This window comes from Hypanus sabinus, chromosome 1 (genome assembly GCF_030144855.1).
Source record: "Hypanus sabinus isolate sHypSab1 chromosome 1, sHypSab1.hap1, whole genome shotgun sequence".
Lineage (NCBI taxonomy): Eukaryota > Metazoa > Chordata > Chondrichthyes > Myliobatiformes > Dasyatidae > Hypanus > Hypanus sabinus.
Window position 1 is genome coordinate 139338994 of NC_082706.1, and position 15264 is coordinate 139354257.

General features: G+C 42.1%; 1 protein-coding gene across 2 annotated transcripts in view; it reads right to left on the reverse strand.

Moving 5' to 3' along the window:
- Positions 1-15264, reverse strand: part of LOC132398169 (cadherin-2-like) — a 69953-nt gene that overhangs the window by 7977 nt on the left and 46712 nt on the right. For both annotated transcript variants that reach the window (XM_059977234.1, XM_059977244.1), the window contains exons 11-15: positions 15039-15184; positions 13688-13912; positions 11564-11800; positions 6447-6583; positions 4074-4391 (exon numbers count right to left, since the gene is read on the reverse strand). In XM_059977234.1, the coding sequence (XP_059833217.1) occupies positions 4074-4391; positions 6447-6583; positions 11564-11800; positions 13688-13912; positions 15039-15184 (1063 nt within the window). The remainder of the gene's footprint in view (positions 1-4073; positions 4392-6446; positions 6584-11563; positions 11801-13687; positions 13913-15038; positions 15185-15264) is intronic.

The following is a 15264-nucleotide window of genomic DNA, read 5'->3' on the forward strand; positions in this document are numbered from 1 at the left end:
TACCTGCCAGGGTGGTGGTAGTTGCTGATACATTAGAGACATTTAAGAGACTTTAAAGTCTTTTAGAACAGGAGGGGGAAGACCAGATTGATCTTGGAGTATGTTAAAAGTGCTAGCTATATGATTGAAGTACATTGCTAATTGTATGAGCAAAGTTGATTGAAGGAGAATGCCTTCCTTCAGAGTCATATAGCAAGGAAACAGGTCTTTTGGTTTAACTCATCATTGCTAAGCAAGGTTCCCATTTCCCACATTTGGTCAATATCTCTGTAAATCTCTCTTATCCACTCTCCTTTAAAGGTTATCGTTGGACCTATCTCAACCACTTCTTCTGGCAGCTCATTCCTTAGATTTCATTAGGAGTTTGAGGAGATTTGGCATGTCAACAAAGACTCTAGCAAATTTTCATAGTCAGCTTCCTGACTGGTTGCATCACTGTCAGGTATGGAGACGACAATATGCAGGGTCACAAGAGACTCAACCAGATCCATCATGGCACAACCCTCTCCACCAACAAGGACATTTTTCAAAAGTGGTGCCTCAAGAAGATAGTGTCCATCAGTAATGACCCTCACCATCTGGGACATGACCTATTCTCATTACTACCATCAGGGAGGTGGTACAGGAGCCTGAAGATGGAAATACAATGTTTTAGAAACTGCTTCTTACCTTCTGCCATCAAATTTCAGAACAGTCCCCGAAACCATGCAGACCAACTCATTACACCTCTTTTGCATTACTTAAATATTATATCAAAACTGATCAATAAACTTCAAGATCTTGGCCTTGATACCCCCCTGTGCAATTGGTTCCTCCATTTCCTTGCTTGCAGATCCCAGTCAGACAGCACCATCTCCTCCACAATTTCCATCAGCACAGGAGCACCACAAGGCTGTGTGCTCAGCCCCCTGCTCTACTCACTTTACACTTACGTTGCTCAGCAATACCAATACCATATTTAAATTGGCTGATGACATCACTGTCATTGGCTGAATCAAATATGGTGATAAGTCAACATACAGGAGAGAGACTGAAAATCTGGCTGAGATGTGCCACAATAACTCAATGTCATCAAGACCAAGGAACTGATTATTAACTTCAGGAGAAGGAAACCAGAGGTCCATCAGCTAGTCCTCATCAAGGGGTCAGAGGTGGAGAGGGTCAGCAACTTTAAATTCATCAGCGTTATCATTTCAGAGGACCTGTCCCGAGCCCAGCACACAAGTACAAATATGAAGAAAGCAGGACATCACCTCTACCTCCTTACAAGTTTGTGAAGATTCAACATGACATCTAAAACTTTGACAATCATCTGTAGAGGAGAGTACATTGACTGGCTACAGCACAACCTACGATGGAAACACCAATGACCTTGAATGGAAAATCCTACGAACAATCGTGGATTTGGCCCAGTCCATCATGGATAAAGCCCTTCCCACCATTGTGCAATGAGAGTATCTGCAGGAAAGGAGCATCCATCATCAGGGATCCTACCACCCTGTTCATGCTCTTACTGCTGCCATCAAGGTGGTACAAGAGCCTCAGGACTCACACCACAAGGTTCAGGAACAGTTATTATCCCTCAACCATCAGGCTCTTGAATCAGAGGAGATAACTTCACTCAACTTCCCTGACCCATCACTGAGGGCACAACCTATGGTCTCACTTTTAAGGACTCATCTCATGTTCAATATTCGTTGCTTATTATATTATTTTTTTCTGAGCTCAAGCTGATACAACTTGAAGTGCAGGCATACCCAAACACACTCACTTCTCAATTACCAATCCCCTCTGACCTCTCTTATTAAGAAGGGATCTTTACCTATAGAACTACCAGGATTGGTTGATTAGGTATTTGCATTAACAAGGTGTACAGCTGTACCTAATAAAGTGGACACTCTGTACGTGCTGTTCTTGATGTTTATTGTGTATTTATTTATTATTAGGGTTTTTGTATCTGCACAGTTTGCACACTGGTTGACTGCCCTGTTGGGTACAGTCTTTCATTAATTCTATTATGGCCATTAGATTTATTGTGTTGGCCTGCAAGAAAATATGAAGATAGGTGGAGGGGCAAGTACTGATGAGGAAGCAGAGAGGCTACAGAAGGATCAAGACAGATTAGAAGAATGGACAAAGAAGTGGCAGATGAAATACAGTGTTCAGAAGTGTATGGTCTTATACTCCGTTAAAAGAAATACAAGCACAAATTTTCTAAATGGAGAGAAAATTCAAAAATCTGAGGTGCAGAGGGACTCAGCAGTCTTCGTGCAGGACTCCCTAAAGGTTAATTTGCATGTTAAGTCAGTGGTGAGGAAGGCTTATGCAATGTTAGTGTTAATTTTGAGAGGATTAGAATATAAAAGGAAGGAAGTAATGTTGATGCTTTATAAGGCACTACTGAGGCTTCACTTCGGAGTATTATGAGCAGCTTTGGGCTGACTGGATGTGCTGACATTGTAGTGGGTTCAAAGGAAATTCACAAAAATGATTCCAGGATTGAAATTCTTATCATACGAGGAGCATTGGATGGTTTTTCTGGGTCTGTGCTCCATGGAATTCGGTAAAATGATGGGAGAATCTCATTGAAACCCATCAAATGTTGAAAGGCCTCAATAGAGTGGATGTGGAGAGTTTGTTTCCCATAGAGGGAATTCATTTAGAACGAAGATGAGGAGGACACTCGTTAGCCAGAGAGTGGTCAATCTGTGGAATTCATTGCCATAGGTGGCTGGGAAGGCCAAGTGACTTGGTACATTTAAGGCAGAGGTTGATAGATTCTTGATTAGTCAGGGCATGATGGGATACAGGGAGAAGGCAGGAGATTGGGTCAGCCATGATGAAATGGCAGAGCAGATTCAGTGGGTCAAACGGCTCGATCCTACACCTTATGGTCCAAAATGAATCTAATGGTCGCACTGTATAAGGTGACACATGTACTTTGATAATAAATTCACCTTGAATTTATTAAAAAATGTCTTGCACTGTATTGTCACAAAAGGACAAATTTCACAACAGCTGTAAGCGATAATAAACATGACTCTGGTTATAGAAGTTCTCTGGAGCAGGCAAGGTTAGACATCAAGGAACTCCCACACCAGGTGAGGTGGTAACCAGCATCTTTCTCCCAGGATAGACACATTGAATACTGGAGGACAAACAATCAAGGTGGTGTGAGTTTTACTTTAGAAGTGTGGGACAAGATTTTTTTTTAAAGTAAGAAAATTGGTAGATGGCTGCACTACACTGCCATAAGTGATCATGGAAATGGCGTATTCTCATTTTATTATATACTTAACCATGAATTGTTGAAGATTACAAAAGTATTGTTCAATGTAATAATTGGAATTGTTTTATTATCGTCACAGAGATACTGAAAAGCTTGCCTTGCAGACAGTTCATGAATCAATTCTTTACAGTGCATTGAGGTAGAACAAGGTGAAACTATAACAATACACAATAAAGTGTAACATCTATAGAGGAAGTGCAGTGCAGAGCGACAATAAGCTGCAAGGCCATGATGAGAGACTGAGGTCAATAGATCCATTCAGCATTGCCTCAAGCATTCAGAAAATGCTTCTGCAAACAAATAAAAGTTTCTTTGTAATGCAAGAGCAACAGAAGTTGGAGATGTGTGTTGGGAATACAGAAATGAGTTTATATGTTCTCTTGATGAACGCATGGGTTTCTTTGGGGTGCTCCCATTTCTTCCCACAGTCCAAAGGCACACCTGTTGGTAGGTTAACTGGCCATTGTAAATTGTCCTGTGATTAAGCTCGGATTAAATCAGGGGATCGGGGGGTGGGGGGGGGGGGGCTGGAAGGGCCTATTCCACATTGAATCTCAATCACTAAATGATAAATCTGGCTTTGGAGAAGTTTGCAGAGAAAAGAGCATGGGGTTTTGAAATTAAGGATGAGAATTTTAAAATCCAGGTGTTTCTGGACCAGAGCCAGTGTAACTAGCAAGCGCAAGGCTACTTGGTGTTTATAGTGTAAATGGTTAACACTCTATTCACTCTAAATAAGTAGCTAATACCACATTGCTTAAAATAACATAAAGTTCCAAAGTACCTCACTGATGTAGAAGTCCATGAAGTTCAAAAGTGCACCTTCAGACATTGTTCCAATCCTGCCATTCTCCATCACACCCATATTCATATTTGGATTCATGTAGGAATCAAGATATTCAGCTCCTTGGTAATCGACTCCTTCCAGCATTGCAGGATTGGTCACGTAATTGGTATATCCCGCTTCACTGGAATTCATGTTCAAAGGAAACACACTGTGTTCCATGGTACCAGCTCCTCCTTTCCTCCCGTCCACCTCACTTGAGTAAGTTCCTACTGCTGTTGCATTAGTAGCTGCAGTGACTGGAAGCAATGGCATGTGCTGTTTGGGAGGAAAAGCACTGGTCAGTGACTATCCTGGCAAATCCATTCAGCTCCCAGCTTGACATTGCGCCAAGTACATACTTGCTGAGTGGTGAAAGCATCCAGTCCCGAATGCAGAGAACTCAATGAGCTCACCCACAACATCCAAGACAGGGTGGAGACCTCAGCTGACAATCCCTGGTGTTGTGCCCTGATGGCCTCAAGACTCATTACCAACACTGAGGAGGTACAGAAGTCTGAAGTCCTACACTCAATGATTCAGGAACAGCTTCTCCTCCACCACCAGATTTCTGAATGACCCATGAACACCATCTCATTATTCCTCTCTTTTTTTGCACTGTTTAATAATTTATAGTCATTTCTATGTTTTTGCACTGTACTGCTGCAACAAAACAAGTTTTCCTGACATGCCAATAATAATAAATCTGACTCTGATATTCAGGGTCTTTTATAAACTTATGAAAAAAATTAATATTGATAAAATACAATGAAATATTAGAGTCACAAAATAACTCCAAGTTGCCAGATTCATGCCAAATGAACAGGTTTACCACCAGTGCACTTCAAAGTGCTCACTATCAGAAAAACATTAGAGAATCCGAGATGTCAAAACAAGCTTTTAATTTTAATTCAAGTCTGATGAAGGACCAGGGACATTAATCATTTCTCTCCCTGCAGATACTGCCTGAGTGTTTTCAGCATTCCCTGTTTAGATTTCCAGCACCAGTACTTTAATTTTGATACTTCATTTATTATTTTTATACACACCATGACTGACACTAGCTTTTTTTTTAAAAAAAAGTATCAGGTTTAATTAATCATTAGATTCTAAAATTGCCATGTGGGAATTGCATCAGTGTCTTCCTTCCTTTCTCGCTAATCTTCTTGGACCTTTTGATCTCTGCATTCCCTCAATTCTAATGTTGCACTTTCAGAACACTGCCTGCCTTTCCAGTAACTTTAAATGAAAAATCAAGACATGCTCAGTCTTTTTCAGAGATGGTATTGAGAACTTCAAGATCCTAGGATTCAGGAATATGCAGAAGCTTGGTTGAAGTGGTGGATGAATCTACATCATCTCACAAACTCTTGTTCCTGTCTGTGGAATAGTCTGCAATTCTCATATTAGCCATCTCAGAGTCCACAGAATTGGGATGGAAGCAAGTTATCCCAGATCCTGAGGGAAATGTCTGTGAAGATTGTACCAGTACTTTAGAACATACACAGCAACAGGCCATTCAACCCATGATGTCTGTGTGGAGCATTATGCCAAATTAAACTAATCCATTCTACCTGCACATGGTCGATATCCCTCCATTTGCTGCACATTCAGGGTGTCTGTCTTTCTGTCTTGAAAGATTTGAATGCTGTTATTGTGTCTGATTCCACCATCACCCCGTCTGCCTATTCCAGGCACCCACCACTCCAAAATAACTTGTTCTGCATAGCTCCCTCAAACTTTCTCACCTGAAATGTATATCCTCTAGTATTTGATGTTTCTACCAAGGGAAAAAGATACTGACTGTCTACAGGCACTTCTCATGGTTTTATAAACTCCTATCAGGTCTCCTTTCAGCCTCTGATATTCTAGAGAAAGCAACCAAGTTTGCCCAACTGCTTTTTCTAGCTTATACGCACTAATCCTGGTAAATCTCTTCTGCACCCTTTCCACGTCCTTCCTACAATGGGGCGACCACAATTGTATGAAATATGCCAGGTGTGGCTTAACCAAGGTTTTAGACCAGAGACACGAGGTTCTGCAGCTGCTGGAAATATGGAGTAACACAAAACGTCGGAGGAACTCAGCAGATCAGGCAGCATCTATGGAAGGAAGTAAGAAAATGAGACCCACTCTGATGAAGGTTTTTGTCAGAATTGTCAACTGTTATTTTTTCTCCATAGATGCTGCCTGACCTGCTGAGTTCCTCCAGGATTCTGAGGACTTCAGAGGTGCTGAAGTCCTCAGCACCTTTATACTTTATACTTCCTACTTTATTAAAAAATGGTTTGATTAATGACATACAAATATAAAACACAGTTAACAAATACAGACCGTGTCCCTTTCTCCTCCGCCCTCGATGTTCTTATGTTCCACAGTTCCAAACGTTTCAATGGGTATTTGTTTGAAACCATTAGCTCCACCTATTCCTCCAAGACCAGAGTTGCAGAACAGTAACAGCAGAGGAGCAACTAAGGATAAACAATTTGTTCAGGGTTAGTTTTGAAATTCCATAAATTGCATACAATTTCAGCTGCTGAAGCAAATAGAACAGAGAATAAAGAACACAGAACAGTACAACACTGGACAGGCCAGTTAGCCCACAATGTTATACTGATCTTGATGCCAATTTATACTAAATGCCCTCTTCCCATACACAAGCATAACAGAACCACGAGGCATAGGAGCAGAATTAGGCCACTCGGTCCCTCAAGTATAGTCCACGATTCCATCATGGCTGGTTTATTATCCTTTTCAATCTCATTGTTTTGTCTTCTCCCATAACTGTTGAGGTCCTGACTATCCAAGAACCTATCAACCTCTGCTTTAAATATCCTCAGTTACCCGACCCCCATAGGTGCCCGTGGCAACGAGTTCCGTAGATTCATTACACCCTGGCTCAAGAAATGCCTTCTCATCTCTGTTCTAAATAGATGTCCCTCTCATCTGAGGCTGTGCCCCCAGTTCTAAACTCATGCACTATAGGAAACATCCTCTTCACGTCCATTCTATCTAGATCTTTCAATATTCCATAGGTTTCAATGAGATCTGCCCCCACCCCCATTTTTCTAAACTCCAGTGAGAATAGGCCTAGAGCCAAACACTCCTCGTACGTTCACCATTTCATTCCCAGAATCATTTGTGAATTTCCTTTGGACCTTCTCTACTGCCAGCATATCTTTTCTTAGATAAGGGGCCCAAAACTGCTTCAAGTGCAGACTGACCAATGCCTTATAAAGCCTCAGCATCACATTGTTGCTCTTGTACTGCAGTCCTCTTGAAATGACTGCTAGCATTGCACTTATTTTCCTTATCACCAATTCAACCTGCAAGTTAACCTTTAGGGAATCCTGCACATGGACTCCCAAGTCCCTTTGCACTACCGATTTTCGAATTTTCTCCCCATTTAGAAAATAGTCCACGTCTCTTTCTTCTACTGAAGTTCATGACCAGACACTTAACCACAGAATGTTCCATCATCCAGATCTTTGCTCATTCTCTCAATCTTCCAAGTCCTTCTGCAGACTCCCAGCTTCCCCAGGGTATAATTCATCTGGTTCGGGTGACCAATCTACCTTCAGACCTTTCAGCTTCTCAAGCACCTTCTCCTTAGACATAGCAATTAGGGCTCTCTTCTGCCCACTGACTCTTAAACTTCCACAATGAAGACTGCAACAAAATAGTCAAGTTCGTCTGCCCTCTTTGCCCCTCATTGCTACCTCTCCACCATCATTTTCCAGTGGTCTGAAATCCACTCTCACTGCTCTTTTATTGGAAAATTGTATTTATTGGAAAATTCTTTTGGTATCCTCTTTTATATTATTGGCTAGCTTACCTTCAAACTTCATCTTTTTCCTCATGTTTGTTTTTTTAAGTTGCCTTTTGCTGGTTTTTTTAAAAACATCCCAATGCTCTAACTTGCCACTATTTTTTGCTATATTATATGCCCGTCTTTTGCTTTTATGCTAACTTCGACTTCCTGTGTCAGCTGCAGTTGCCATATCCGTCCTTTAGAATGCTGCTGCTTCTCTGGGATGAATTAATTCTGCATCTTCTGAATTGCTCCTAAAAACTGCAGTCATTGCTGCTCCAACTCATCCACCTAGTTTGTCTTCCAATCAACTTTGGCCAGCTCCTCTCTCTCATGCCTCTGCAGTTCCTTTTACTCCACTGTAATACTGATATATCTGATGAACTTCTCAAATTGCAGGGTGAATTTTATCACATGATCACAATCTCCTAAGAGTTCCTTTACCTTAAGCTCTCTAATCAAATCTGGTCCATTATACAACACCCAATCCAGAACTGCATTTCACTTATGGGCTCAATGACAAGCTGCTCCAAAAGTCATCATTAGCATTCTACAAATTCCATCTCCTCAGATCCAGTGCTGAATTTCCCCTATCTACCTGCATATTGAAATCCTCCATGTCCATCATAACATTGCCCTTACTACGTTCCTTTATTTCCCATTGAAACTTGTATCCCACATCTTGGCTACTGCTTGGGGCTTGTCTACAACTCTCATCAGTCTTTTTACCCTTGCAGTTTATTAATTCTACCAACAAGGATTCTACATCATCTGATTCCATGCCATTTCTTTCCAACGGTTTGATTTCATTTAAAAAAAACAGAGTCACACCATCCTCTCTACCTACTTGCCTGTCCTTTTGATACAAGGTGCATCCTTGGACGTTAACCTTCCAACTAAGATTTTCTTTCAGCCATGACTCAGTAATGCCAACATCATACCTGCCAATCTAGGACTGCACTACAAGATCATGTACCTTATTCAGTCCTGTATTCGTCACCCTTTATGATTTTGCCCCCATGTTACACTTCAATTCAAGTTTGCCCTGACATCTGCCTGTCCTTCCTCAGTCTCATAATGCACTGTCCTGACTTGTATCCTATCCCTCTGCCAACTTAGTTTAAATCCTCCCCAACAGCTCCAGCAAACTTGTCCACAAAGATATTAGTGCCCCAAGAGTTCAGGTGTAACTTGTCCTTTTTGTACAGGTCATACTTTCCCCAGAGAGATCCCAATGATTTACAGGAATCTGAAACTCTTCCCCCTGCACCACTCCCTCAGCCACATATTCAATTGCACTATCAACCTGTTCCTGCACCAACTAGCATATTGTGCTGGGAGTAATCCTGCTCTTCAACCTCTTCCCTAACTCCCTATATAGGACTTCTTCCCCTTTTCTACCCATGTCATTGGTACTAATCCGCACCACGACCTCTGGCTGCTCACCCTCCTGCTCGAGAATGTTCTGCAGACACTCTGAGATGTCCTGGACCTTAGAAACCAGGATGGCGTGTTGTCTCCCAGGTGCTCTTTTGCTGCCACAGAATCTGCCATCTGTCCACCCCCCCAACTATCCAGTCTTCTCACACTATCGCTCTGACTGACTTTACTTTTCCCTGCTGAGCCTCAGACTGGCTACAGCACCACTTGTCTGGCGGTTGATTCTGTGCCCCGATTGGATACTGCTGCAGGGGTGACCCAAGTGTATACTTGTAGGTGAGTGGAATGGCATATTACCCTCATGGCATATGACAATACACAGACACATATGGTACCATGCTTAAGTCTTAAGCACCCTAGATATTTTATATGGCTTTCATGGAATACTGATCTCAATATCGAGGCTGTCTGAGATTATCTGGAGAGACAGAAGCAAGCAAGACAACCAAAGTCTGCAGAAGAACTGCAACAAGTTCTCCAAAATACTTGGACAAGCTACCAGTTGATTCTCATCTAAAACCGCAAGACAGAGCGCTAAGAGAATTGATGCAGTTTCAAAGGCAAAAGGTTTTCACACCAAAACGTGCTTGGGATGCTGAAAGGTCTGAAGGTAAATAAGTCACGAGATGGACTACACCCAGTGTTCTGAAAGAGATAGCTGAAGAGATTTGGAGGCATTAGTAATGATCTTTTGGGCATTATTAGATTCTGGAATGGTTGAAATGTCACTCCAATCCTCAAAAAGGGTGGGAGGCAGTAGAAACAAAATTACAGACCAGTTACCCTGACTCAGTGATTGGTATGATGTTGGAGTCTATCATTACGGTTGTGTTTTCAGGATACTTGGAGGCACATGATAAAATAGATCAAAGTCAGTATGTTTTCTGACTTGCCTAACAAATCTGTTGGAATTCTTCGAGGAAATAACAGGCAGGATAGACAAAGGAGAGTCAATGGATGTTGTTTATTTAGATCTTGTCAATGACTTGGATAATGGAATCGATGGCTTTGTGGGCAAGCTTGCAGATGGTATGACAGTAAGCTGAGTAGCAGGTGGTTTTGAGGAATCAGGGAGTCTACAGAAGGACTTAGACAGATGGGGAGAAAGGACAAAGTAGTATCAGATGGAATATATTGTAGAGAAGTGTATGGTCATGCATTTTCTTAGAAGGACTAAAGGCCTAGATTATTTTCTAAATGGTGAGAAAATTCAACAGAGTGCAATGGGACTGGAGTCCTGGCGCAGGATTCTCCATATGTTGACTTGCATGTTTAATTCAGTGGCAAGGAAAGCAAATGCAATTGTAGTATTCATTTCGAGAGAGCTAGAATACAAAAACAAGGATGTAATGCTGAAGTTTTACAAGGCATTGGTTAGACTGCACTTGGAGTATTACAGTAGCTTTGGTCCCTTACATAAGGAAAGAAATGCTTGCATTGGGAGACTGTCCAGAGGAGGTTCATGATAATAATTTCAGTAATGAATGGGTTAATGTACGAGAAGAGTTTATGGCTCTGGACTTGCACTGGAGTTTAGAAGAATGGGTGGGGGAAATCTCATTAAAATGTATTTAATACTGAAAGGCCTAAATGGGGAGAGGACATTTTCCATAGTGGGGGAGTCTAGTACTAGAGTCACAGCCTCAAAATGGAAAGACATGCATTTACAACAGAGTTAAAGAGGATTTTCTTTAACCAAAATCTTTAACCAGAATTCATCGCTTCAGATGGCTGTGTCATTGCTTCAGGAGGTCAAGTCATTGGGTATATTTAAAATAGATCGATAGATTCTTGATTAGTCTGGGCATCAAAGGTTACAGGGAGAAGGTTGGAGAATGGGGTTGAGAGGGTTAATAAATCTGCCATGATAGATTGGCAGAGCAGACTCGATGGGCTGAATAGTCTAACTTTGCTTCCTATCTTATGATTTATTGTCCAAGTATTATAATCAAACCAGTCTCAATCACTTCCTCTGACAGTTCATTCAATATACAGACAACCTTCTTCATGAAGAACTTTCTCCTCTGATCCCTGTTAAATCTTTCCCCTCTGACCAGAAACCTACACTCTCTAGTTCTTTACTTCCGAGCACCCACACTATGTCCTTCATGATTTTATACACCACTTCTCCATCTCCTGCGGACCAGGGAATAAAGCCCTAGCCTGTTCAGCCTCTACCTGCTGAAACAGTTGAACTTACGTAGCAACATCAAGGCCCCAAAAGCCATGAGCCCAATGGCAGCTGCACCCAAGCGGGCACTTTCGCCTCTGACAGCATTCGCCCTTTCTGAGCAGGTGAGTGAGTTGCTGGTGCACTCGACGACATGGACCTCTACGTTCTGGACCTTTCCAGATCCTTGATGGTCCTCTACCTTCAAAGGCACTGTAAATGTTCCTGGCCACAGCTCATGCCGAGGCTGGAGTTCCATGCTGGTATCTATGGGAGACGAAGACAGTAAAACAAAGCTGTTAACATTTTATTTTACTGAAGGTATTTTGCTGGGACTGTTTTCTCTGAAGTGCTGAGACTATTGGCCATTTTCCCTGGAAGGTAAGAGACAAAAGGTGATCTTATTGAGGTTTATAAAATAATGAGGGGCATAGGCAAGATAGGCAACATAGCCATGGTCTTTCTTCCCCTCCCCCCCCCCCCCCACCCGCAGGGTAGAGAAATCTAAAATTAGAGGGTTTAATCAAAAGATTTGAAGTCATTTCCTCCACTCAGATCAATATTTGGAACAAGCTGCCACAGGAAGGGTAGAGGTCTATGCAATTATGCAAGTTATAAGGACACGAATAGACCCATGGATGGGAAAGTGGTCTGGGTGAACTATCTGACCCGGTCCAAGGGCAAAGGTACTGACCCAGATCAGGGAATGTGCAGAGGGATCTAAAGGGACCCGGATAAAGATGGCAGAGACAATTATTGCAGGGAAACTATTAATGGCAAGGAAGAAGTGACCTCTGCACACAGCCTCAGTTAACTGAGGTTCACAGTCAAATGCTGTAAATTTAAAAGGCCAGCCAAAGGGTATTCTGTGTACAGTATTTGGGTTTTTAGTGGGAAGTGGATGCTATTCATTAACGTGAGAAACAGGTTTGTTACAGATACATTTCAAAAAGAGTCAATGGCATTATAGCACAAATTCACAACAGAAGTACAGAAACAAATTAGGAGTAGGCCACTCAGCCCCTCAAACCTCTCCCACCATTCAATATGATACGATATGGCCAGAGCTAACCCAGACTCTTGTGCCAACTCCTCAGAACCCCAGTTTTTTCCATATTCTCAATAATTATCTACCACCTTAAATATATCCAATGATCCACTCACCTCAGGAGGTGAGGGGTGGGGTGATGTGGTAAGAGAATTCCAGAGGGTCGCCACCTTTAGAGAGGGGTTTCTATGCACCTCACTTTAAAGTGACCAGTTCTACATTCTGTAGCTAGTTCCCCGTTTGTGACCTTCCAGCAACCTGTTGAACTGGGTAGGGGGGCGGGGCGGAGGTGGAAATGGGGGCATCAGCATTCATGAACATTGCTTTGCCAGTCCAATATCTGGCCTGGCCTACAAATGTACCACATCAGCATTGTTGGCCTTTGAATGCGGAGTGGAGACACAAGACTCCGCACTGTGCTCCAATACCCCACATCCCTGCACATAAACAATTACCTGACCACTTACTCCCCCCATCCCCAAAGCCATCCCCAAAAACTTCCACCCAAAATAAAAAAAACTAAAAGTGAAACTCATACAGAAGCTCCACCTCAACAAGTCACATGCTCACATTGTTAAGTTGCATGAACAAGTTGGGCAAAAGAGCTTGTTCTTTGATTCCAAAGAAACCATTAAAAGAATTCCGAAGGATTTCCCCCAAGCCAGTTCCTGGAATGGGTGGAGTCTCCCATCAAGAGGCATGTTTCTGTGTGTTTTTATTTTGAGATTCAGAAAAATGAGAAATGATCTACTAGATCCTAAGAGGGCTTGACCAGGTTAGGTTTGTGTTAAGATGCAGGGATGTGGAATGTGTGATGTTACTTTCAGGGAACTATGTACCTGTACTCTTAGATCTCACTGTTCTATGACACTCCCCAGGGCCCTATCATTCACTTTGGATGTCCTAGCCTGATCACAAATTAGAACACTTCTCACTTATCCGGTTTGAACACCATTTGTATTCCTCAGCTGATCGAGAACCCCCATGTAATTTTTTTTTTTAAAAAAGGGACCAAGACTGCACAGTATTCCAGGTGTAACCTCATTATCACCCAGAATACTTGTAAATTGAGGACCAATTCCAACTAGCTATGAAATAATTCTTACCATCTCTGCGTAAAATCCTCCATTTATCAGCAACCTCAGGTACATCATCGAACTTAAAGGTAAAGGGGGCACCATTTGGATAGGAGTCCAGGTCATGTGCAGTGATGGTCAATGATTTGGCTGTGTCACACATGCAGGGCTGTAGGTTTTTAATGATGGGGATGTTATCATTTTCATCATGTACCTCAATAACCACTGTCCCAGTGGAAGTCTTTGGTTTGGGGCCTGTGAGATAGAAAAGAAAGAAATTTTAATTAACAATCTGTAGATATGCTGAAGTATAGAGTCAAACAGCATGGAAACAGCTCCCTCAGACTAACCTGTCCGTGTCAACAAAGATACCTACCTGAGCTAGTCCCACATCTCTCCAAATCTTTCACATGTACATATCTTAACCTTTGTAATTATACCCTTCCACAAGCAACTCATACCATACACCCAGCACCTTCTGTGAAAAACTTACTCTTCAAATATCCTTTAAATCTTTCCCCTCTTATTTTAAACCTACCCCCGCCCCCAGTTCTTGATTCCCCAGTCTTGGGGGAAACAGACCATGTGCATTTACTCTCATGTCCTTCATTTTACACACTTCCATAAGATCACATCTCAGTTTCCTACCCTCCAGGGAAACAGTCCCAGCCATCCAGTCTCTCCACATAACTCAAGTCCTCCAGTCCTGGTAAAGTCCTTGTGAAATCTTTCTGCAAACTCTCTAGTTTAATCACACCTTTACTGTGATTAAGTTAAGAGGATGTAGAGGGTACAGTATGGTGACCAGAATTACCCACAATATTCAGTGTAGTCTCACCAATGTCCTTTATAAGTGTCACAGGACGTCCAGACTTTTGCAGTCAATGACCCTTCTAATGAAGACAGCCATGCCATACACTTGCTTCACCACTTTGTTGATGCGTGTCACCATGTTTTAGGAACAAGGTTTGTGTACCCACTCTTCTACAACATTTCCCAGGGTTCTGTTAGCTACTGTGCAAGTCCTGCTAAACCTCCCAAATTGCATCACTTGCCCCAGTTAAGTTGCATTTACCATTCCTTTGCCCACTTTCCCAGTTAAGTTTGAGTTTCCAGTTGACATGGGCATCATGGAGTTAAATCAGCAGAGAAACAGGACCTTTGATTCATCAGAACCAAGCTGACCATTATCCATACTGCTTACATTTACCTACCTTCAGTTCTTCTAGGCATTGACAATTCAATTACTAGTTAAAAGGTTCTGATGTTCTACAAACTAGATACTTTTTGAAATGTTTTGGCTGCCACCTCAATCTTCCTAGCAGGAAATCTTGGGACAGCATCAGTAAATGACACTGAATGTACATCACCAGTCACTCACCATCATTACTTATGGCCAATACTGTTGCTGTGTACTTCCCATCGACAATATAGTCAGCTTCACGATCGGGCGTCTTAACAAGTGTTATTTCTGAAGTCTCGGGGTCGATGTTGAAGAAATTGGCTGGGTCGAAACCCTTTGCATACCTACAGGAAAAGGCACCATAGTGAACATTGATTTTTCTTTCTGTAACTGATCTTGTGAGTGCATGTGCACACACACACAC